A 24,270-nucleotide genomic window follows, 5' to 3' on the forward strand; every position below is an offset into this window, starting at 1 on the left:
CAGGCTTCCGACTTTGCACCTGAGTACTCTTTCTACCTCAGTTGTTTGCAAAATAGAAGGCTCTTGTGACTCTCCTAATTGGGAAAAATTTTTCTGTGGTCATCACATGAAACCTCAACATTTCCTCTGTAGGATCCACATGAGCCAAAAGCTAGCTCCTGTAAATTCCATGTGGATCCCAGACATCTTCCCCACAGACCTCCCTGTGGACCTCAGACTCCTGTCCTAAAGGCCCATGTGAACCTCTGTATCCTTCCTGAGACCCATATGGATTCCCCACATTTTCCTGTAGGAGCCATGCTTGGTAGCCTCCACAGGTTCCCATTTGGCTCCTCCTTATAGCTCTGTAAATTAGCCTAGGCTTGCATTATAGCAGACCAGACAGTGGTGACCATGAGGGTGAACCAGGGACAGGACCAACAGAGAACCAGGTTGGTTGTCCTGCCCTGTAGCCCAGTACTCTTCATTCCCAGTTGGCCTGGGGTTTGGTTATGCTTCCTGCTCAGCCCTTCCCAGCCCCTGAGGCTCCCTCCATTTTTCTTCCCTCACCCACACTAGTTCTGATCTGCCTCTCCTCACTCCTGCCCCCTTTTTATCCCAGCTGTAGGAGTGAGGCCCCACTCTTGGCAGGCTGGAGCCAGACAATGGGCCCTTATTCTACGCAAAGAATCCCTGCAGTGTTCCCCCATCCACTGAGGCCCCCTTCCAGGCCTGGTGTGAGTAGGGGTGTGGGGGTGGGTGGGGGGTGGAAGGGCCCTGTGGGGATAAGGAGCAATTGGCTGGCAGAACAGAGACTGGCCCTGGCTGTAGAAATCCCACAGGAGGTTTACTATGTAAACACCACTCACAATAAAAGCCTGTCTTCACTCCCAGCCTCCTCTCTCCAAGTGGGTCTCTCTCAACTCTTCAGAGTTCTGGGTTTTTAAACATTTGCCCTGGTCTCTACTTTCTTTTGGTGTTCATGTCTGCATATCACTTTCTCTTTTATTTTTTTTCTGAGTCTCTTTTTCTAAGCCTCTCATTCTATTCCTTTGTGTAGCTTGTCTATTTTTATTTCTTGTCTCCTTCTCACTTCATCATGCTGTCTCGCCTCTCTCTCCTGTCTTTTTCTCTCTCCAGGTCTTAATCTCTTCATGTTTCAGTATCTCTGTCTCTCCAGGTTTCTCTGTCTCTATGTTCGTGGCTCTTCTCTCTTGCCTATGTCTTCCTTTCCGTGGATCTGTGTGTCCATATCTCTCTATGTCTCATTTATGATTTTCCGTCCTCTCCTCTCTCTGTCGCCCTGAGCCTACGGATCTGAAGGACTTTCATCTGTCAGCACACGCTCCCACTCTCAAAGCTCTTTCTCATTCTTCCTTTCTGCTCCGTCTCAGAGGCCCCTGGGATGGGCACGGGAGGTTATTCTCCCCACTTTACAGAATTGGAAGCCGAGGCTCTGGCCGCTGATGCCAGGCTGCGATCTCCGGCCTCATCCTTCCTCGTACCGGCCTTGCTCTCCGCGCTGAGGGCGGGCCAACCACCTGATTCGCGGGCCCGGGAACTAGCACCTCGGACAGCGCCTGGAAGGTGCGGCGGGAGGGGCCGGACCCTCCTTCTCGCGAGCTCAGGAGGAGCGGCCCTAGGCGCGGAGCGGGAGTCTCGCGAGAGCGCTGCTGCACGGCCGTGGCGCGGGCGCGCGGGGAGTCGGCCCCGGGCGCGCGCTCCCCGCCTCCAGCCCCGAGCGGCTCGCGGCCGGCTCCGCGCCGCATCGCCTGGTGCACGCAGCGCAGCGCCGCGGCCTTTCGGCAGCCGAACAGCGGCGGCGGGTGAGTCGGGCCTGCAGGCGGGGAGCGCTCTGCGGGCAAGCTGGGCACGGGCGAGGGCCCGGCTCTGGCTCTGCGCTGTCTGCCCTTCACCTTTGCATGCAGGGGCAGGCCCAGCTGCTGCAGAGGTGGGGAGTCGGGGTCACCTTCCCTGTTTCGGGCCCGGGAAAGAGAGGTCGGGGCGCACCAAGCCCCCCAACTCCTCCTATCTCTATCTTCGGCCCCCGCTGAGAGAACCTGGGCTTTGGGTGACGTCAGACCCCTGGATTCTGAAGCCTGAGCCGTGGGCCCTCCATCCCTCCCCACCCCCCATCCCACCTGGCGTTCCTCCTGCCGGGCATGGGGCGACTGGAAGCTGGCGATTGTGCCCTCCTTTGGGCCTTTCCTTGCAACAGGCGCCTGCAGGTGGACACGGTCGTGCCTCCTCTTCCTCTCTGGGGCGGCCGGCCTTTGGCCTGTGGATCTGAGTCGCCCCAGGGCCGCAGGGGGATGGGTGCACTGGCTTGGGCGTGGACTCCCCCGGGGCTTTAGGTGGTGAGCTGGGGGGCCAGATGTAGCTCATTCCAACGCTGGCAAGAGTCGGTCACCAGGATCCAGGACCTAGGTGAAGTGTTTGGGAACTGATCCCTGTCCCCACCTCCGCCTCCGGAAGCTCCTGGTCTGGGGGTTTGGGGGTCCAAGTAGAGACTGCGCCTGAGAATTCGCCAGTGTCCCAGCTTTCTGATGGGGAAGTCTGTGAGGGCCTGGCAGAATTTCCCACGGACACAGGGGGAGAGGGAGGGAGGGAGAGCCAGCAATAGGAGACTTTCTGGAGGCGGTGAAATTTGGAAGGGAGGAGAGGCAGGAGGGCATTCCAGGGGACCCGTATGGGTAAAGGCATAGGCATAGGGATGGAGTCAAGCACAGCTGTTGGGGGGGCTGGGGGGTACGCCCAGCCTGTGAGCCAAGCCATGTGACAGTGCCCGTGCAGTGGGGGAGTCTGGAGAATTTTGCAACCTGTGCCCTACCTGTTCTGCCTCTGCAGAGCAGGGCTGTGAAAGAGGGAGATGATTCTTGCAGGGACAGGACTGGCAGAGAGATTTTTGGGAGGCTGCACACATCTTGCTCATTTAGGTTTGATCTGGGCTTGGTGAGCCTTAGGGTAAAGTCTCCAGAGCTGAGGAAGGACTGTCTCCAGCAAATGGGCTACCACAGTTGGGGCCTGGGAGGGGAGCTCTAGAGAGGGAGCTTGGGCTCTGTGGCTGTTTCTTTAACCCTTTCCCTGGCTGGCCACCTTTGAACAAGTTGATTCCTTTCTCTGGGAATCTCTTTGCAGCACCCTTCTCTAGGGATGAAAATAATAGGACTAAGTGGTGACCTCCCTTGAGGATGCTCCTTGTTCTAGTTTACAACGTTCCTCTCAGTTCTTCTCCCTCTTCCTTTTCTCTTCCTCCCTGCTCCCCCCTCCCTGTCCTCCCCCTCCCCACAGCATTTCCTCTCAGGCTGCACTTCCTTCCCTGCTGCCAGCCCTGGAGCCTCTGAAGGTTTCCTGGAGGAAGTGTGATGCAGCAGGACTGACAGAGCTGTGGGCTTAGCCTGGCTGGGGGAGGGATCAGTTGCCTCACTCCCACCCCTTAGGAGGGTGTCCAAGTCTTAAGCAAGATATGGATTAACTGTGCTCTGTGTCTCGTCCCTCCTGGAAACCCCATCCGTGAGGGAATGAGAAAGAGACTGGATGAGAATGAGTGAGCACTTAGTGCCCAATGACTGGTTCAGAATTTCTGCGGTGGATGCAGAGCAGTGATGTCTGGACAGGCATCCCAGAAGAGTGGGATGTGAGAACATGGCAGGACTTAGAGGAGCTGAGAGGGCTGCTGGTTTAGGGGCGCTGGAAGCAAAGCGGGTGTCTAGACATGATCTCCTGCATGAAGTTGGGTGTGTAGGAAGCAGGTCAACCTGTGGCAGAGAAACAAAAGATGGTGGGAAGGAGGCTTGTAGCTGACTGGCACAAGGCCTTGAATGCCAGGCACAGGATCTGTAGGAGGCTACTGCAGAGTCATCAGCAGAACAGTGATAGCATGGCCAGGAGACTGCTGTTTCCTGAGGATGAGTCATAGTTCTGGGATTTCAGAGTTGGGGATGGGACTGGTAGTAGGATAAGAGGACCAGAGGTAGAGCAGGAGGGGAAACTTCTGTCTTAGCAGGTAGGTTCTGGGCAGGCAGGAAAAAAAAAAAAAAGACCATTTCTGTGCCAGGGATGAGAGGCTCATCCTTGTGAACAGGGATCCCTGGAACTAGCATCAGGCCTCTGATCTGATCTGATCTGAGACCAGGCTTGACTCTTGTCTGTCCACCATGGACCTCACTCACTCTCCTCACTATGGGAGATTCTTTCCTCACTTCACAGTAAGGAATGGAATACATTATAGTTAGGGTTTCCTGAACAAAATTGAGAGAGTATTTGCTGTCTTATTGATAACTAAGGAGGCATTTCCTTAGGCTTGAATCTTTGGGGGATATGTAGCACACTCCCCCTTCCCATTATGAAAGATTCTCAACTGAGGAGCAAATTGCTATTTCTCCTGTTTTATAGTCTAAACACTTTGATTTAGAGAGGCCAGTGGTTGCTGCTCTCCCCCAGTCCTCCCATTCCCAGTTTCAAAGGCTAGCCCTGAAATAGGGCAGAGAAGCCTAGAGCCTTCCATGTCTGTGATACCAGCCTCCTGCAGCTCTCCCAAGCCCTGGATTCTCTCTGCCTTAACCTTTATATTCACACAAGGAAGATTCGCCCTGTGCCCTGGCTTCTGCTCTGAATCATCCATGGTGTGCTGCACTGACGTCTGTAGCTGTGAGCACACCTTTGGGAGACAGCTTGGGACCAGGGACAGGGCTAGGCTAGAGTCAGGGTTAGGGAGGAGCCTCCTCCCTCGGGCCTCCTGCAATCTAGTTCTTGCCTCCCTTCCGCTCTTCCCATCAGCTGCCCATTCCATTCTCCTCCATGGAGGGAGGATTCCAAACTGGACTACTCTCCCACAGCCCTTGCTTATGTGGAGGGTGGTTGTGGGTGTGGGACATGGAACAACACCCATGTATCCCCATTTCTCTCAATCCCAGTAGGAGATTCCAAGTCTAACGTGCCCAATCTGTGCTATGGATGCCAACACAGCTTGTCTCCCCAGGTACCATTGTCCATCAGTTCTTTCCCCCTTCATCATATCTTCTGCCCTTGCTGTTTCCCTGAGTACCTTCCTCCCACCTTATAAATAGGCTCGAATCTTCTATCTTGGAAAAACCTTTCACTGTCCTCTCATTGCTGCCATTTTCAACCTGGGACTTTGTCTTACTACAAAAGATGGACATATGGCCATTGTAGAAATTTTAGAAAAGAAAGATACAAAGAAAGAAAACAAATAACTTATCATCTCCCTATCAAGAGACAACTATTATTAATCTTTTGGTATATGGCATTTCATTGTTGTCACTGATATTCTATGTGTGTATGTATATTAAAATTCCAGCTAAGCTTTTTGAAAGACTAGTCTGCTAGACCTGTCCCTTCTTCTCCCTCGTAGTTCCCTAATTTCTTGGCAGCTTGGCTTCTCTCTACCATTTCCCTGAAGCTGTGACCTCCTGATTGCCGAATCAGTCACTTGTCACACTTGACCACTCTATGGCCATGGACATTGTTGGCCCACCTGACCATTCATTGAAAAGATTGATCACACAGCAGGTGTTAAGATAAAAACAAAAAAACAAAAAAAAACCCACAAAGATTGGATAGATCTGTATTCATTGACATGAAAAAACTTAATGAGATATTGTTGAGTAGAAAAAAATAGGTTATAAAACAGCATAGAATGATCTCATTTTTGTCATGTATGCTTATGTAGACATTAAAAATGAAAACCAAAAACATCACCCCAAACCTAAAGGTCAAAGTGTTAAAGGGTGGCTTCTGATATTGTGGATTTTGTTTTAGTTTTTATTATTTTTTTGAGGCAGGGTCTCACTCTATTGCCCTGGCTAGAGTGCAGTGGTGTCATGATAGCTCACTGCAACCTCAAACCCCTGGGCTCAAGTGATTCTCCGAGTAGCTGGGACTATAGGCAGTGCAACTATACTCTATTAATTTTTTCTGTTTTTAGTAGAGATGGGGTTCTCGCTTCTGCTTAGGCTGGTCTCGAACTCCTAACCTCAAGGAATCTTTTTGCCTTGGCCTCCCAGAGTGCTAGGATCACAGGCGTGAGCCACCGTGCCCAGCCCTGAGAAGGTGGATTTTGGAAGGACTTTCCTACTTTATGCACTTAGATCTTTTTTAACTTGCAGATGTTTTTATACATAGCTAAAAAGTAACATTATTTTATTTAAAAAAACCCACAAACCTTTGAGGCTATGTTTTTTAAAAGGAAAAGAATGGGCCGGGCGCTGTGGCTCACGCCTGTAATCCTAGCTCTTGGGAGGCCGAGGCGGGCGGATTGCTCGAGGTCAGGAGTTCAAAACCAGCCTGAGCAAGAGCGAGACCCCGTCTCTACTATAAATAGAAAGAAATTAATTGGCCAACTGATATATATATAAAAAAAAAAAAATTAGCCGGGCATGGTGGCGCATGCCTGTAGTCCCAGCTACTCGGGAGGCTGAGGCAGAAGGATCACTCAAGCCCAGGAGATTGAGGTTGCTGTGAGCTAGGCTGACGCCACGGCACTCACTCTAGCCTGGACAACAAAGTGAGACTCTGTCTCAAAAAAAAAAAAAAAAAAAAAAAAAAAAAAAATAAAAGGAAAAGAATGGAATCCTTTAGTGGTTCCCATGACTGAAGATAATAAAGTCCAAATCCTGCCCATGGCCTAGCCACCTTTCAGCTCTATTTTTGCCTTTCCTTCCCTCCCTCCACTTTGAGCTTCATCCTCCTCTGCCTTTTTCTGTTCTTTGATATGCCATGCCATTGCTCATCTGACCATCATACCTGCTTTCCTGACTCCCTGGCCAACCTGTTCATTCTTCAAGATTTGACTCTGATATCACCTCCTCTATGAAGCCCTCCTGGGCTCCTCCAAGACAAACCAGGGAGGTATTGCTCTGTGTCCCCACAGCTTTCTGTATGTGTAGTCCCAGAGAACTTAGGCAGTGTTGTAACTACCAAGTGACGTAGCTGGGTCCTCTACACTTGCCTTCTCACCTGCATCTTGTCACCTCTATCAGAGAGGACATGGAGAGAGACACATGGGACTCTCACTGTCCATTCCAGGGCCTCCCACCTTCCCGCATCTGCTTGCTTACTGTGCTCCTTCCCACTGTTAAGGTTGAAGCCTGTCCCTCCTCCTTGCACTGGAGCCCCTGCATATCACCTTTTCAGGGGCTTTCTCTGTCTCTGCTGTAGTTGTAATTTTTCTCTGATCCTTCTAGCTTATTTCCATCTTAAACCCCAGCTGCAGCCTTCCCTAGGACCCCTGCCCCACCCCCGTATCCCACCCAGGTGGTACCCAATCTCTATTCTCTTTTTAGACCGGCTTTTTCAAAGGGCTGTTTTCACCTGCTCTCAGTTTGCCTGTTAAGCTTACTCTACTTTGGCTGGTTCTCTCACTACCGAAACAGGTCTCGCTGCCCTTACAGCTGACTTGATGTTGCTAAATGTAATGAACACTTGGTCCAGCCCTTTCACACTGGACCTCTCGGTGGCATTGTCACATTTCTATACTCTGTACCCTTGGCTTTGGAGACTCCATGCTTTCCTGGTGACAGAATCTTGTGCCCCCTGCACCCCGCCACTAGAATACCATGGGGTCATCATAGCTCACTGCAAACTCAAATTCCTGAGCTCAAGCCATCCTCTTCCCTTGGCCCCCTCGTGCCTCACCCCATTTATTTATTTATTTGTTTGTTTGTTTATTTATTTATTTATTTATTTTTTTTTTTGAGACAGAGTCTCACTTTGTTGCCCAGGCTAGAGTGAGTGCCGTGGCATCACCCTAGCTCACAGCAACCTCAAACTCCTGGGCTCAAGCAATCCTCCTGCCTCAGCCTCCCAAGTAGCTGGGACTACAGGCATGCGCCACCATGCCCAGCTAATTTTTTCTATATATATTAGTTGGCCAATTAATTTCTTTCTATATATATAGTAGAGACGGAGTCTCGCTCTTGCTCAGGCTGGTTTTGAACTCCTGACTTTGAGCAATCCGCCCGCCTCGGCCTCCCAGAGTGCTAGGATTACAGGCGTGAGCCACTGCGCCCGGCCCCCATTTATTTTTGAACAGGTAATAATACATTTACATGATTTATGATTCCAAGATGTTCCATTTCATCTTTTTTTTTTTTTGGAGACAGGTTCTTGCTCTGTTGCTCAGGCTGGAGTGCAGTGGCCTGTTCATAGGTCAGTGTAACTTCAAACTCCTGGGCTCAAGTGATCCTCCGCTTGGCTCAGCTTCCTGAGTAGCTGGGACTACAGGTGAATGTCACCGATCCCAGCTAATTTTTAAATTTTTTTATAGAGGTGGGGGTCTCACTATGTTGCCTAGGCTCGTCTCAAACTCCTAGCCTCAAGCCATCCTCTTGCCTCAGCCTACCAAAGTGCTGGGATTAGAGTTGTGAGCCACCTCACCCAGCCAGACACTGTGCTTCTAAATACTTCACCATATATCTCCTAAGAACCAAGACATTCTCCTATATACCTACAATACTCAAGAAATTAAGATTGAACAATGGTGTCTACTATGCAGTCTATGTTCAAATTTCTCTAGCTGTCCTAAAAATGTTCTTTATAGCTATGATTTTTAAAAATCCAGAAAAATAAAAGATACTAATCCCAAGAGGCCCCACCTCCAGAAACCCTCACACTGGGGATTAGGTTTCAATGTACAAATTGTGGGGAACACAAGCACTCAGCCCATTGCAGTCTGGCTGCAGCAGAGCCCATGGCAAGGCATTAGTAGGAGATGTGCTGGAAAGACAGGAGCTAGATGAGGAAGGGCCTTGAATGTCATAGGCAGGCTGAGAGGCTGTCCTCAGGAGACAAGGAAGAGTCACAAGAGTTTCTAGAGAGGGAAAGAGTGAGCAATCTGTCAGAACTGTCCAAAATGAAATCCCTTGCCTAACCTTTATGCCCCACATCTCTTACACTCTCTTAACAAAGAAAAAGCAAAAAAAATTAAAATTTAAAATTTAAAAAAAAATCCAGTATACATTAGGATTCTCCATTGCTTTTGGTTGCATGTTCCTTTAGTGTGTGTTAATTTAGATGCGGCCCCCTACCAATTTTTGTCTTTCATGACATTGACATTTGTCTTATAGAATTTCCCACAACCTGGATTTTTCAGATTGTTTTTTCATAATTATTTTCAGATTAAACATTTTTTGGCAACAGTATTCATAGAAGATCTTGTGTCCTTCTGTGGATATTATGTCAGGAGGCACATGATGTTCTTTCCTTCCATTATCAGAAATGCTAAATTTTCACTTGGTCTGCCAGATCCTCTCATTGTAGAAGTATCTTTTCTCTGATGTGATTAATATGTAGTCTGGGGGGTGACAGACTATGTGGCTCTCTTCTTCCCTAGCAACTTTTTTGTTTGTTTGTTTGTTTGTTTTTGAGACAGAGTCTTGCTCTGTTGCCCCAGCTAGAGTGCTTTGGCGTCAGTCTAGCTCACAGCAACCTCAAACTCCTGGGCTCAAGCGATCCTCCTGCCTCAGCCTCTAGAGTGGCTGGGACTACAGGCATGCACCACCATGCCCAGCTAATTTTTTATATCTATATATTTTTAGTTGTCCGGATAATTTCTTTCTATTTTTTAGTAGAGATGAGATCTCACTCTTGCTCAGCCTGGTCTGGAACTCCTGACCTCGAGCAATCCACCTGCTTTAGCCTCCCAGAGTGCTAGGATTACAGGCGTGAGCTACCATGCCAGGCCTGTTTTTGTTTTGTTTTTTCTTTTTTGAGTTTTTTTCAAAACTATTTGAAAGAAACTTCAGACATTATGACACTTTACCCTAAGTATTTAAGTACATATTTTCTAAGAGTAAGGACATTCCTATGCAACCTCAATACCATTATCACACCCAAGAAATATAATAGTTATGTAGTAACTATCTAATTTAGATAGTTTGGGTTTCTTTCCTGGCCACAAGGAATGTCCCTGTCTTGGCCTCCCAAAGTGCTGGGATTACAGGTATGAGCCACTGCGCCTGGCCAGGATGTTGCTTTTTTAAAACAGCCCAGGCTAGTTTTTAGAATGCCTCACAACTTGGATTTTTCTGATTGTTTCTCATGGTTACATTCAGGTTAAACACTTTTGGCAGGAATATGATAGGTGATATGCCCGTCTCTGTGTCACACCTGGAGGCCGTAATGTCGTTTTGCCATTATTGACATTATTGGTGAGGTTAAGTTTGATTGCTTGGTAAGGTAGTGTCTGCCAGCTTCCTCCATGGTGAAAGTACCTTTTTCCCCTTGTTATTAGCAAGTCATCTTTGGGCTGGTTTTTTTTTTGAGACAGAGTCTCACTTGTTGCCCAGGCTAGAGTGAGTGCTGTGGCATCAGCCTGGCTCACAGCAACCTCAATCTCCTGGGCTCAAGCAATCCTGCTGCCTCAGCCTTCAGAATAGCTGGGACTACAGGCATGCGCCACCATGTCCAGCTAATTTTTTCTATATATATTAGTTGGCCAATTAATTTCTTTCTATTTATAGTTGAGACGGGGTCTCGCTCTTGCTCAGGCTGGTTTTGAACTCCTGGCCCTGAGCAATACTCCCACCTTGGCCTCCCAGAGTGCTAGGATTACAGGCGTGCGCCACCGCGCCCGGCCTCTCAGGCTGGTTTTGAACTCCTGACCTCAAGCAATCTGCCCGCCTCAGCCTCCCAGAGTGCTAGGATTACAGGCGTGAGCCACTGCGCCCGGCCAGCTTCATTTGTTTTTATTTTAGAGTTTGCTTTTCTTTCTGGTTTAAATTTTTGAATATGTAAGTCATTATATGTACAAAAATACATGAACTTACCCAAGGAAATCTTTCTATTCATCCTAGCCCTTCCATCATGTAGATGACTATTTTATTAATTTCTGATTTATTCTTGTTGTTTCTTTTGCAAAAATAAGCAAATTCATGTGCGTATTCTTCCCCTTTTTACTTTTGGGCTCAAGTAATCCTCTTGTCTCAACTTCCTAAATAGCTGGGACTACAGGCATGCTACCACCATGCCTAGCTAGTTTTTAAAATTTTTTTTTTTTTTTTTGAGACAGAGTCTGGCTTTGTTGTCCAGGCTAGAGTGAGTGCCATGGCGTCAGCCTAGCTCACAGCAACCTCAAACTCCTGGGCTCAAGTGATCCTTCTGCCTCAGCCTCCCGGGTAGCTGGGACTACAGGCATGCGCCACCATGCCCGGCTAATTTTTTCTATATATATCAGTTGGCCAATTAATTTCTTTCTATTTATAGTAGAGGCGGGGTCTCGCTCTTTCTCAGGCTGGTTTTGAACTCCTGACCTCGAGCAATCCGCCCGCCTCGGCCTCCCAAGAGCTAGGATTACAGGCGTGAGCCACCGAGCCCGGCCTTAAAATTTTTTATAGTGTCAGGATCTCATGTTGCCTAGCCTGATCCTGAACTGGCCTCAAGTGATCCTCCTGTCTCAGCCTCCCAAAGTGCTGGGATTACAGGTGTGAGCCGCAACACCTGGCTCACCTTTCTTCTTGTATAACGGGTAGCATACTATTTATACTCTTCTGTACTTTGCTTTTTTACTTAGTATATCCTGGAAATCATTCCATAGCAGTTCTCAGAGCTCATCCTCATTCTTTTTTACATGTATATAATACTCCATTGTATCATGTACCTGGTATATGCAAATAGTTGCATTTAGGTTGCTTTCATCATTGTGCTATTGCAAATAGTGTCGAGTTGAATAACGTGTGTTATTTCTTATTTGTGGGTAAATAGCTAGAAGTAAGACTGTTGGATCAAAAGGAAATTTTTTAAAAATTCTATCTCCCCCTCCCCTTTTTTTAATACAAAGGGTAATATACAGACTGTTCTACATCTTGCTTTTTTCAACTACTAGTGATCGTGGAGATTTTCTATATTAGTACATACAGAGCCTCTTCCTCTTTTCAGCAGCTGGAGAGCATTTTTAAAAATAGCTGTGGAGCAGTCCATTGTATGACTGTACCATTTACTTAATCAGTCCCCTATTCATAGACATGTAGATTGTTTCCAATCCTTTGTTATTACAAATAGTGCTACAGGCCAGGCATGGTGGCTCACGCCTGTAATCCTAGCACTCTGGGAGGCCAAGGTGAGAGAATCACTCAAGGTCAGGATTCAAAACCAGCCTGAGCAAGAGCGAGACCCTGTCTCTACTATAAATAGAAAGAAATTAATTGGCCAATTAATATATATAGAAAAAGTTAGCCGAGCATGGTGGCGCATGCCTGTAGTCCCAGCTACTCTGGAGGCTGAGACAGCAGGATTGCTTTAGCCCAGGAGTTTGAGGTTGCTGTGAGCTAGGGTGATGCCACACCACTCACTCTAGCCTGGGCAACAAAGTGAGACTCTGTCTCAAAAAAAACCCAAAAAACAAATAGTGCTACAATTAATGTACCTCTACACGAGTATCATTTCATGAATATCTCTATTATGCCTTTTTCCCTTGTGCTAGATTTTACTAGATTTTTATATCTGTATTTGATCCCATATCACAATAGGGCCACAAAAGATTGTAATTGTCCAAACTTTTAATTGGATCCAGAGGAATCCAATTAAACTGGAATGATAGGAGAAAAAAAAATTTTAAAGCAAACTTTTCATTGAAGTGTAACACACAAGAAAGTGCACAAATTTTAACAATATGCTTGAGGAATTTTCACAAAGCCCACATATCTGTGTAAGCAGCACCCCAGGCTGGTCTTGTGCTCCAGTCACTGCCCCCTCAAGGGTGATACTATCTTGACTTCTAACACCAGCTATTAGTTTTGCCTGTTTTAAAACTCCAGGGAAATCCCTGCCCACCTTTCAAATGCTGCGCTGCCTCCGCGCTTGGTTGTGGCCCATTTTCTGTTGTGATTCTACGTGTGTCCGCCACAGTTGCCGTTTTATAAAGCGACTGCTTGTTGGCTTCCGTGGCCGTAACTTGCCAACGATGATTCAAGGTCCATGTCTGCCTCCCTGGGGCGCCCGCGAGCGAGGCCCGCGAGCGAGGCGCGTCCACTCCGCGGGAGGCGGGCGGGGGTCCCGCGCAGGCCTCCCCCCACCCCCGCCGCCTCCAGGCCCCTCAGACTTGCCTCCTTAGGGTCTGGACACCTGCCCACCGCGCCACCTGCTGCTCCCCGTTGCTTTGCCCTCTGCCCAGAGGCCGCCCAGCGGGGACTCCTGGGTGCCCGTGCCTTCACTGGCGCTCACTTTTAACTGCCCCGCTCCTCCAGACCAGGCGGATCACTTCGCACAGACCGCGCGCGTCTTCTGCATGCTTCCCCGCAGAGGTGGTTAGCTGTCCCGTGGGAGGGCAGGGACGCGGCTGTCTGGCATGCTCTCTCTCAGCGCCCGCTCCTGACGAGTCGAGTCCTAGTAAGCGAGCAAACGACTGAGCGCAAAAGGCAAGAGGGAAGGGGCTCAGCCTGTCTCCACAGTCAAGGAACAGAATTTCCTTTTGTCCCTCGGGCCTTCTCTGTCACTTGGCTTTCCCTGCATGAGGTCCCCTCCCAGGTTTCTTTCCTACCCTTGAATGGGGTTTTCTGAGGATGTACTTTGTGTGTTGGGGCAAAGGGCGAGAGTGGTGGGAAGAATGTAGCTGGTGGAAGGTGCCTCTGGGAGGGGGAGCTCCCTCCACTGGGCAGTCGCCCAGGGAGTGCGAGCCCCGTCCTGCCCCAGGGAGTACCGCAGGCGCCCAGCCTCCCAGCCTGCGGAGAGAGGGCCTGGGTTGGGCGGGGCCCATCCTCATCCTTCTCTGGCTTTTCTTTCCTCCCAGGTCAGGACAAAGAGGTGTGAGCAGGCGCTGGGCCAGCTAGTGCCGCCATGGCAGGTAAGGGAAAGGGCGGGCCATGTGGGCAGGACACAAAAGTGAGCATAGGGTGTACCTCCCCTAGTCTTTGGAGGGCACCTTCTTTCTGACCCATTGTCCCAAGGATTACCCCTTCTCAGGCCTGTCTGTCTGAGAACCTCAACATGACCCTGTCTAGCCCTGTCAGATCCTCCAACCCTGGGGACCAAAGATTGAGCATCTTGATGTCCTTGTCTTACCATCCGACTGATTGGCAGCATGGGTGGCTCTGCCCCTTCCATTCCGTCACCATTGTTTTCTAATACACTGAGACCTCTTCTGTCCAGTTTCTAAAGCTAAGACATACAGACTGCCACAGCTGGACTTTGGGGACCATCTAGCTCAGCCCCCACCCCCTGGATAAACTGAGGTCTGGAGAGGGGTGATGACTTGCCCAAGAGCATGAGTGTTGGCATGGAGCCTGGAACCCACGTCTCTAGACTCTCACCCATCCACTTCTTCTGCTGAGGAGGGTGCCTCACCCTGAGGGACAGTATTCATTGCTTATTACTCTTCTGAGTGACACTGTCTCAGGGGCTTTGGTTACTTGGGGATTGTCATGGCAGACCTAGGGGAATAGGGATGGCTGGTGGGGATAGCAAAGTGGCCAGTGGCCACAGGGGCGGAGGAGGCAGTCCTGGCAGAGTAAGGATGGGCATATTGGATTGGCGGGGAAGGGGCCGTTCAGGTGATGCCATGCGATGTGCCTCACCCACAGAGAAAGTGAACAACTTCCCACCACTGCCCAAGTTCATCCCGTTGAAGCCATGTTTCTACCAAGACTTCGAGGCAGATATCCCTCCCCAGCATCTCACCATGACGAAGCGCCTCTACTACCTCTGGATGTGTGAGTGCTGTGGGGACGGGGGTGGCCAGGGCAGGTGGAGGAGGGAGGAAAACTGGTGGGTGCTGGGTAGCAGCGTGGGTGCCACAGGCCGAGCTGTCCTTCTGCCCCACTATAATGTCTGCATGGACCAGTAAGCCTTTGCCCGCTAGGCTCCCAGCAGGCTCTTCCCCTGGGCCAACTCCCCAGCTGGGCCTCAGTTTCCCTTGGCCCCACCATCTAGGCCTCTCCTTCCTTCCCTTCCCCTTCATCTCCCATTCACAGAGCACCTGGATGGGGCCCTCTTTGCAGTGTGATTCCTGTTTTCTCCTTTTCCCCTTCCCACTGGGGCAGTTCTCCAGGGAACCTCTGATAACTGTTAGGACCTCAGGATTCTTGACTTGGAAAGGAGTCTTTCCCTGAAAACCTCATTTTTTTTGCTTTCTCTGGAAGATTGCTCAAAGAGAAGAGCATTCACCTGGGAGTAGGGTGCTATGAGATTGAGTTTGTCTGGTCACTACTTCCAGAGCAGCAGGTTCCTCATCGGCAGGAAGATAGTATTGGCTGAGCGATTGCTATGGTTCCATGCAGCTCTGTGTCATGTGGCCTGTACTTCTAAGAGTCTAGTGTTCTTGACTTCTAGTGTTCTAAAGTTTTGACATTGAGAGTTTAAAGCCCCTCTTTTCAGTAGTCTGTGGCAGGTTGGTGGGAAAGGTGTCATCTTAGGGGCATGGGACTTGGCTACGCCAAGGCTGGCCAGAAGATATCTCTTTGGCATATGAAAATAGGGTGGGCTGGCTGTCCTGTGCTGGGTACAAGCCCCAGGAACCTGAGACACTGGCAATGTGACCTCAGTTGGGGTCTGCCATGTGTGATGTTGCTTTGAGTCAGTTTTGCACGTAGCTGCTTATCTGGGCAGATGGTTGTGTGCTCCAGGAAGGCGGTAAAGCATGCTGTCTTTGCAGCAGGTGCTTCATGGCATGATAAGAAGAGGATGGGAGAAGACAGACTCAATTTCGAGTAGTCCTGGCTTGGCCTTTGGGTGAGGGGATCTCTCACCATTTAACCTGAGAGAGGGGGGAATAGGGTGCTAGGTAGTAGGGGATAGGGTGTAGGTAGGTCTGTAGATGTTGGGAAGAAAATGAGGAGGCTACTTTTGATGGCTTCCATTTTTATTTATTTATTTGAGATGGAGTCTCACTCTGTTGCCCAGGCTAGAGTGCCATGGCATCAGCCTAGCTCACAGCAACCTCAATCTCCTGGGCTCAAGCGATCCTCCTGCCTTAGCCTCCTGACTAGCTGGGAATACAGGCATACACCACCACACCCAGCTAAATTTTTCTATTTTTAGTTGCCTGGCTAATTATTTTTTCTATTTTTTTAGTAGAGATGGGGTCTTGCTCTTGCTGGTCTCAAGCTCCTGAGCTCAAGCGATCCTCCTGCCTGGGCCTCCCAGAGTGCTAAGATTACAGGCGTGAGCCACCATGCCCAGCTTGGCTTCTATTTTTTTCCATCAAATATGTTGTAGGAGTGGGGGTCGGAGCTTTGAGGAGGGTGGGCTCAGAATGAGAACATGTTTGTGGATGGAGAGTGAGGACATTCTCCAAAGAGACCTGGCCCCTAAGATTTCTGGGCCATGCACAGGGCCTATTTGAGGTTGGTGGCCTTGACTTTATAGTCCTGCCAGGCTTTCTTGTATCCCTTTTTTCTTAGTGACATTCAGCTCATGTACAGATGGAGTTATGTTCATATAGGGTGAGTATGACTGGAAGACAGGGCCGGGGAGGGAAGAAGAAAATGAGTGTAATTAGTTATGGGATCTAAGCTGGACAAAGAGAGAAGTGAAGACACAGAGTGGCCGAGTCAGTGGGTGTCTGTTAAAGAGAGGTAGCCGAATAATTTCAGCAAGGTCACGAGAGCAAGGGAGTTGGAGAGAGGTGGGACTGAGGAGAGAAATGTTAGCCAGTATAATGATGGGTTAATGCCTTTTTTATGTAAAGAGCAAGTAAAAACAGTAAGAACACCAAGGCTCCAAGAAATGTTGGGGCAGTGAACAGGAATGGAGGAAATATAGCTGAAACACACAAGAAGAAATGCCCACCCTCACTATGAGGGGCCCTGAGATAGGTGTACCTGCACAGGTGACAGGGTTGCCAGGCCAGGCCAGACTTGGGGAGCACTCCCCTTGACACTGGGCTCTGGGAGCTCTGCTCCTGGGAAGATCTCATCCAGAAGCTGGATTTAAGGTCTATAAATACCTCCCTAAGTCCTTACTAGGTGCCCACTGGGTGCTTTACTCCCAGGGAAATGCATATAATCCTTGAGATGCTTAGGGGCTCTGTTCAGAAGACAGAGGATGGATGCTGGCTGTTTGAGGCCAAGACCGAACCCTCCTTCTTCTGTTTATTTTGTGGACTCAGCGGTCTTTGTGGACTCAGCATAGTGTTCAAGGAAGGGGGTGCCCTGATATGTATACCAGCACCAGTTTTCTTATCTGTAAAATGAGGAGTCTTTGAGGTCCCTGCTGGCGGTGTCTCAGTGATACTGTGATTTCTAGATGCAGCTAGATGATGTGGGGACAGAGAAGGGGGAGCCTGGGTCCCACTCTTGGGAAGCTTCTAATGTTGTTGATGGGCTGGGATCTGTATTTGGGAAACCATGGAGCAGCCCATGAGAGCAACCCTCTGTAGAAGGTCAGAGAGATAGGCCGGGCGCGGTGGCTCATGCCTGTAACCCTAGCACTCTGGGAGGCCGAGGTGGGAGGATCACTTAAGGTCAAGAGTTTGAAACCAACCTGAGCAAGAGCGAGACCCCGTCTCTACTAAAAATAGAAAGAAATTAATTGGACAACTAAAAATATATAGAAAAAATATTAGCCAGGCATGGTGGAGTGTGCTTGTAGCCCCAGCTACTTGGGAGGCTGAGGCAGGAGGATCGATTGAGCCCAGGAGTTTGAGGTTACTGTGAGCTAGGCTGATGCCACGGCACTCTAGCATGGGCAACAAAGTGAGACTCTGTCTCAAAAAAAAGGTCAGAGAATGGGAGATGAAAGGTGAAAGGTTGCAGCATTGGAGGAAGGCTTCTTGGAGCAGATGACATGTTAGTTGTCTAAGAAATAGATTAAATAAAAACAGATCTCAGACACCGATGCCTGCCCCATTTAAGTGCAGGACAGATGGTACAGTGGCTTGAAGAGATGTTTCTTTCTTTTTTTAAAATACAGACAATCTTGTTATGTTGCCCAGGCTGGAGTGCAGTGGCTATACGCAGGGACAACCATAGCGCACTGTGCCTCAAACTGCTGGCCTCAAGTGACCCTCCTGCCTCAGCCTTCCAGAGCACTGGGATTATAGGGATGAGCCACCATGCTCCTTACAAGCTGCCTTATAAGCAGAAGAGCATTTCTACCACCTTGAGGCTTTAATCCTTTAAAGGGGGCTTGCTGGGCAGAAACTCTGCTCCCTGAAGACCCTTTGCTCTCCGTATTTCTCAGATCCTTAGGAGGGTGTCTGGGGAGGCAGGTTGGTCAGAGCTCCCGGTTTTCTTTCTTACAACCTGTACTCCTTCTCCTGTGTGTGTCTTGTGTGTCTCTGTGTGTGCATTGATATGCACTGTGGGTCATCTGTATGGGTGTGAATCTATAAATGTGGCTTGCATTTGTATGTGTATATCCATGTTTGTTTGCATCTCTCTGTGCTTGTCTGATTGTGGATCTGTGTGTTGACCATGTCTGGGTGCCTGTGTGTCTCTGTACGGGCCTGGGTGTCTGTCTCTGTGTGCATGTGCTCCTGGGCCTGCAGTGAACAGCGTCACGCTGGCCGTGAACCTGGTGGGCTGCCTCGCGTGGCTGATCGGAGGCGGGGGAGCCACCAACTTTGGCCTCGCCTTTCTCTGGCTCATCCTCTTCACACCCTGCTCCTACGTCTGCTGGTTTCGGCCTATTTACAAAGCCTTCAAGTAAGTGGTGGAGCTGACTCCAGCTCCCAGCCCCATCTCTGCCCATCTCCCCTGTCTCTTCTCTACTCCTTTCCCACTTTCTTTTTGCCACCCCCCCCCAAACTCACTTTACTTTCCTTTGTTCACCTTGGTTCAGACTATCAGGTGGGGCTTGGGCTTTCTGGGGGCTCCAGGTTGAGGAGGGAGGGTAGGAGTCAGAGCCTTCCTCTTAGTTCCTTCCCTCCTCACGCTACCCTTGGGCGGGGGGCAACACAGAGCACAGGCCTATTTTTTTCTTCTTTTTTTTTAATTTCAGCATATTATGGGGGTACAAATGTTAAGGTTACGTATATTGCCCATAATTTTGTCTTCTGCCATCACCTTCCCTAGGAAACTACATGTTGAATTTTGCCTATGGGGCCACCTGTCTTGGTGGAACTGCCCATCCGTGTACCAGTGGGGCTAGCTGATTTGGTGATAAGGAGAACATTTATCCATGTGCCTGTAGATACACAGCCATCTGTGTATCACTAACACTATTCATGTGCCAATGCAGTCATCCAACTGTGTGCCTAAGAGACACCCAACCATGTATCAGTGTGGCTAGCTGTCTTGGCTAGCTGTCTTGGTGCCACTGGGTGTCTACCTAGTGCCAAATGGGGTTTTTGATCTTTGTGCCAATGGGACTGTTCATCCATGTACCAACAAGACTATCTGTCTTGGTGCCTGTAGAGTATCTATCTCAATGCTAATGGGACCTTGAATCTCTTTGGAATCAAGTCATCCATCTAAGTGCTATTAACTGCTATTTTGGTGCCAATAGGTTGTCCATTCTAGTGGCAATGGGATTCCATCTCTGAACCCATGGGGACATCCATCCATGTACCAGTGACACTAGCTGTCTTGGTGCCTATGTGGCTGTCCATCCCCTTGACAATGGGACTCTTTATTCCTGCTACAATGGAGCCATCTATTTATATGCCAATAGGGTCAGCCTCCCATGTACCAAAGGGTGGGCCATTCATGAGGAGATTCCTCCCTGTGTAATGTTGCACATATAGGCCTAACGTGGAACCTTGCAAAGATCTGTGGATAAACACTGGCCTATTCTGGCCTCTCCATTAGGGTTTTAAGGGTCTTCTATCTACTTTGCACTTACTTAAACTTGAAAGGGCTTGGGGACCTTGAAGGTAGGGAAACTCTGGCCCTCTGCTCAGGTGACAGGAGCCATCTCCTCTGCTGCAGGACCGACAGCTCCTTCAGCTTCATGGCATTCTTCTTCACCTTCATGGCCCAGATGGTCATCAGCATCATCCAGGCCGTGGGCATCCCAGGCTGGGGTGTCTGGTAAGAGGCAGGGGTCTGGCCTGGGGCTGGTAGGGGTGGCACCTTGAGCGTGTCCTGCGCTTACCTCTGTGTGCCACACTTCCTAGCCCGCGGGGCACTGGGTGGTTACTGGGGGAGAGAGAGGGTTCAGGAGAGTGTAGTGGCGCAGCCATAGCACCAGAGGGGAAAGAGAACCTGGCCGTGGTTTCTGGGGGGCCGAGGGGTGTCAAGCATTGTGGAAAACCCAGGAGAAGGAAATCTTGAGTCTGAGGGGCACGTCTGAGCCACGGGGCAGGGTCTTCCTGGGCCACTGACATGGGGTCAGTAAGATGGTCCCTCTGAATCCAGTGATATGATTCTTCCCTGTGGCAGTGAGGTAGTCCCTTGCTCCAGTGGGGTGGCCCCTGGGCCCCCCTCATCCCGCCCACAGCCCCACTGCTGGCCTCTTCCCACAGCGGCTGGATTGCCACCATCTCCTTCTTCGGAACAAACATTGGCTCAGCAGTTGTGATGCTCATTCCCACCGTCATGTTCACGGTTGTGGCCATCTTTTCCTTCATCGCCCTCAGCATGGTATGTGGTCCCCTCAAGGGTGAGAGGGTGGCTTTGGGAGCGGGCTGTGATATAAAACAACCCCACCCCCAAGAGGCTCCAGAGGTCTTTCTTCCAAGGGTCTCACTCTGGAATTGCCTGCCGGACTTTCCTACACAGGCATGGAAGGGGAGGGAGGACTATGTTTTTACAAATGCTCCTATCTACTTCCTGGGCTGCCTCTTTCCTTTGATTAACCCTTCTTCATGCTCCTCTTCCTACAGGTTCATAAATTTTACCGGGGCAGTGGGGGGAGTTTCAGCAAAGCTCAGGAGGAGTGGACCACGGGAGCATGGAAGAATCCGCATGTGCAGCAGGCAGCCCAGAATGCAGCCATGGGGGCGGCCCAGGGTGCCATGAGTCAGCCACAGACTCAGTATTCCGCCACCCCCAGCTACACATACTCCAATGAGATGTGAACCAGCCAAGCCTACCAGGAGGCAGGGCTGGGGCCACTGGGACAGGGGGCTCAAGCCACATCATCTGTTGTGGTGACCAAGCAGGGTTCCCCCTTCCCTTTTCTCCTTCTCCCCCACTTTGTATAAAGAATCAGAGTTATATATGTATATATGTATATGTATGCCCCCTGCTCCCCACCTTTTGGATTCTGCTCTTGGCACTCCAAGAGCTGTGGGCTGCACGTGGAGCTGTCCTGTGTGGCAGTAGCTGTCCGTGTCCCCTCGTGAAACAGTGTGCAGTGAAGGTCTCTTGTTGTGGTGCTAGATGTATGTTTAGAACTAAACCAGCCCTCTACCCTCACTTGTCCCTTCTTACCCTGGCCCAGGGACCCTTCATGGGGTAGGGGGAGGAATAGCAGAAAGCCCAGCCCCCACCAGGGTCATGAGCTGAGACTGTTACCACTTTTGGTCTTCCTGGGAAGCAACAGTATTTAGCACTCGTGGTAGTGGCAGGTGGAAGGGTGAGGACAGGCAGGGGACCTCCCCTTGCTCCTCCTGATCCATCCAGTTCTCCCCTCCCTCGGCCTCTGTCTCCCTCATCTCTTCCCTGCTGTCAGAGTCCCTGTGCTGTCTTCCCTTGCCCAGGGTATGTTTTTCTCTTTCCTATGTGGTTTTTGTTTTCCCTAAGGCTGAGTATCTCAGTTGTATCTGCTCCTGAGACTGAGCCCAGATTCCTAAATCTGTTCTGATTCCCAGATATAGGAAGCTGACAGGAGAGCTGAGCCTTAGCCCTGATGTGGGAGGGGAACACAGCTGGAGAGGCAGAGCCCACCTGGGTCCCTGACTCTCAGGGAGTGAAAAACGCAGGGTTGGTCTTGGCTCTGAGAGCTCGGCCTGCAGAGGCAGGCTCCTCTTTTCTCTCCCCCCTTCTCCTCTTCCTCCTCTCCCCAGAGGCCCCTGGTGCCCCTCTGCCCATGGCCCTCTGCCTCCTCCTCATACCCAGCTGCTGTGACTTAATTCTCCTACCCCGACCCCACTATGTGCCAGGTGGCTTCTGCTCTTGTGGATGGCACATTCCACTGCCTTCCCTGAGGAGCTGGGTCGTGTCCGGCAGTTGTCAGGTGTAAAGGCGCAGCTGGAGCAGAGGGCATTTCAGTAATTATTGGTCCCCACCCCACTGGGGTGTCTAGGTGTCTCTGAGTGATCACTGGATTCCTGGGAGCAGTAGCTGTTCTGTTTGGGTCTGGTAGGAGGGCCAGGGCTTGGAGGGCTAGGCCTGGAGGGAAGGTCAGAGGAGAAAGCAGGTGGGGCCCAGTGGGAGGGGAGCACGCCTCCCCCACCCTGGCTTGTTCTTGGTCAGAGGGTACTTCTGGGCACTTGAACTCAGGGCCCAGGAAAAAGCACAGGCCCAGTCCTAGCTGTAAGCACAATGGCCTAAATAGGATTTCAGGTTAGGCAGGGTAGGAGGGGAGGCTCTCTGGCTTTAGTTTAGGTTTTTTTTTCCTAAATCAAGAAAACTTGTTCCCCTCTGCCTACAGACCTTGGTTCTTGGCCCTTCCTCACCCTGTCAGAACCTCCTTGCCTTTTCAGGAAAGTGATTTCAAGTTCATGGGGCTGTTCTGTTCCAAGCAGTGTGAGAACATTGCTGGTAGAGGCCCCAGCTCTGTCTGAGACCTAGAGTGGAGTGGGTTCCCAAGGAGCAGAACTGCCCATTTCTCACTTTCCCTTCTCCCAGCAGAAGCCTACCTGGGCTATTTGGACAAAAAAACCAAACCCCACTTGGCTACTCTGGGCTGACTCCAGCTTGGAACCCAACACCTGGGCTTCTAGGCCACCCTGAGCTTTGAACTCAAGGTACTTCGATGCCCTATAAGGGGAGCCAGGGGCTTCTGTTTCCCAATGGTCCCTTAGGCTTGGACCACAGAGTATAATTGCTTCTCTGCTCTCCCATTTTCTTTCAGGAAAGCAGTTGTCACAGCCCCTGGCACCTGCAAAGAGACCCTAGGTCTAGGCTTTTCCTCCCCTTTCCTCTCCCCTACCCCAGACCTCTGGCTCCCTTTTTAGTCTCTCTGATAGCTCCAGAGAGGCTGTGGTCCAGCTGCCAACTTAGCATCCATCACCAGTTGGGTATCATCTTCAATTGATTTCCTGTGCTACCTGCCTCTCTTTCCTGGCCCAGACCAATATGCTCACACCCTGACTCTACCCTCAGGAAAGCCCGTTACCCATGTGTGGCCCAGGTTTGTTCAGGCCCTGAGATACTGCATCTCCAGGCAACTATGCACTTCCCTGGGAAAGGAACTAGTGTGAGAAGTGGGGACTGAGCACAGATTCATCTCTGCAGGATGGTCTGGCGTGGGAGTGGGGTAGAGGAGGGCCCGGGCCAGTTCTGGGGATTTTCAGGTCTGCGGCCTGCCAGTGACCTGCTTTGGCAGTCTCCGGGTACCCACTGCTCCTCTTTGTTTCTGGGAGATGGATCATCCCCCAGGTGGCAGTTGACCTGCCTGAGCCAATGTGTATGTTTGTGGTAATTGAGTGAACCATAATAAAGGGAACATTTGGCCCTGCGTGTTCTGTGTCATGTGTCTTCATGTAGACCTGCATGGAGCTCCATGGGTGGGGGCATGAAGGTAGAGGGGTTGGATGAGTCTGTGGCCTGTCATTCCCTGGGGCCAAAAGCCATGCCACTAACTGGGTGGCTCTTTCTCTGAGGCAGTCTAGAGTAGGCATTGAGATTGCCACCTGAGGCCTCCTGCCTTAGGAGGAGAAAGTTCCAAGTTCCCTGAGGAGGATGTAGGAGTAGTGGGATCAGTGGGGAGGGATGGTTTGGGATGGTTCCTTGTGGCAAGGGCAAGGGTAGAGCAAGGAGGCCCCCTCTCAGCTCTGGCCATGAGAGACCTGCCGCAGGTAGAGCTGCTTCAATGGACACAAAGTTTCCTGGGGGCCGGTGAATACCAGAGAATGGAGAAGGCTGGGCTTGTGCCCCGCGTGCAGTCTCCCACCGCCTTCCTTTTGCCAGTGCTGTGTCCTCCACTTGTAATGCTGTTCCTGTCTTCTGTCTAAACCCCTGTTCACCACAAGATTCACTCAGGTGACTTCTTTGCAAGGGCATTCCTGCCCGGAGTTGTTTAGTCCCCTGTGCTTCCTCAGGCAGACCTTATCCTGTGACTTTTTTTTTTTTTTTTTTTTTGAGACAGAGTCTCGCTTGTTGCCCAGGCTAGAGTGAGTGCCGTGGCGTCAGCCTAGCTCACAGCAACCTCAAACTCCTGGGCTCAAGTAATCCTCCTGCCTCAGCCTCCCAAGTAGCTGGGACTACAGGCATGTGCCACCATGCCCGGCTAATTTTTATATATATATATAAGTTGGCCAATTAATTTCTTTCTATTTATAGTAGAGACGGG

The 24,270-nt window shown here is 50.3% G+C and overlaps 1 protein-coding gene across 1 annotated transcript; it reads left to right on the plus strand.

The window, feature by feature from the left end:
• The first annotated feature begins 1,657 nt into the window (after window positions 1–1,657).
• On the plus strand, window positions 1,658–23,438 carry SCAMP5 (secretory carrier membrane protein 5). Its single transcript, XM_012735456.2, has 7 exons — window positions 1,658–1,805; window positions 13,724–13,777; window positions 14,514–14,642; window positions 18,419–18,575; window positions 19,800–19,901; window positions 20,336–20,453; window positions 20,696–23,438. The coding sequence occupies exons 2-7, from the start codon at window positions 13,771–13,773 to the stop codon at window positions 20,888–20,890; spliced, it is 708 nt and encodes a 235-aa protein (XP_012590910.1). The 5' UTR covers window positions 1,658–1,805; window positions 13,724–13,770; the 3' UTR covers window positions 20,891–23,438.
• The last annotated feature ends 832 nt before the right edge of the window (window positions 23,439–24,270 follow it).

The sequence above is a fragment of the Microcebus murinus genome, chromosome 6 (genome assembly GCF_040939455.1).
Source record: "Microcebus murinus isolate Inina chromosome 6, M.murinus_Inina_mat1.0, whole genome shotgun sequence".
Lineage (NCBI taxonomy): Eukaryota > Metazoa > Chordata > Mammalia > Primates > Cheirogaleidae > Microcebus > Microcebus murinus.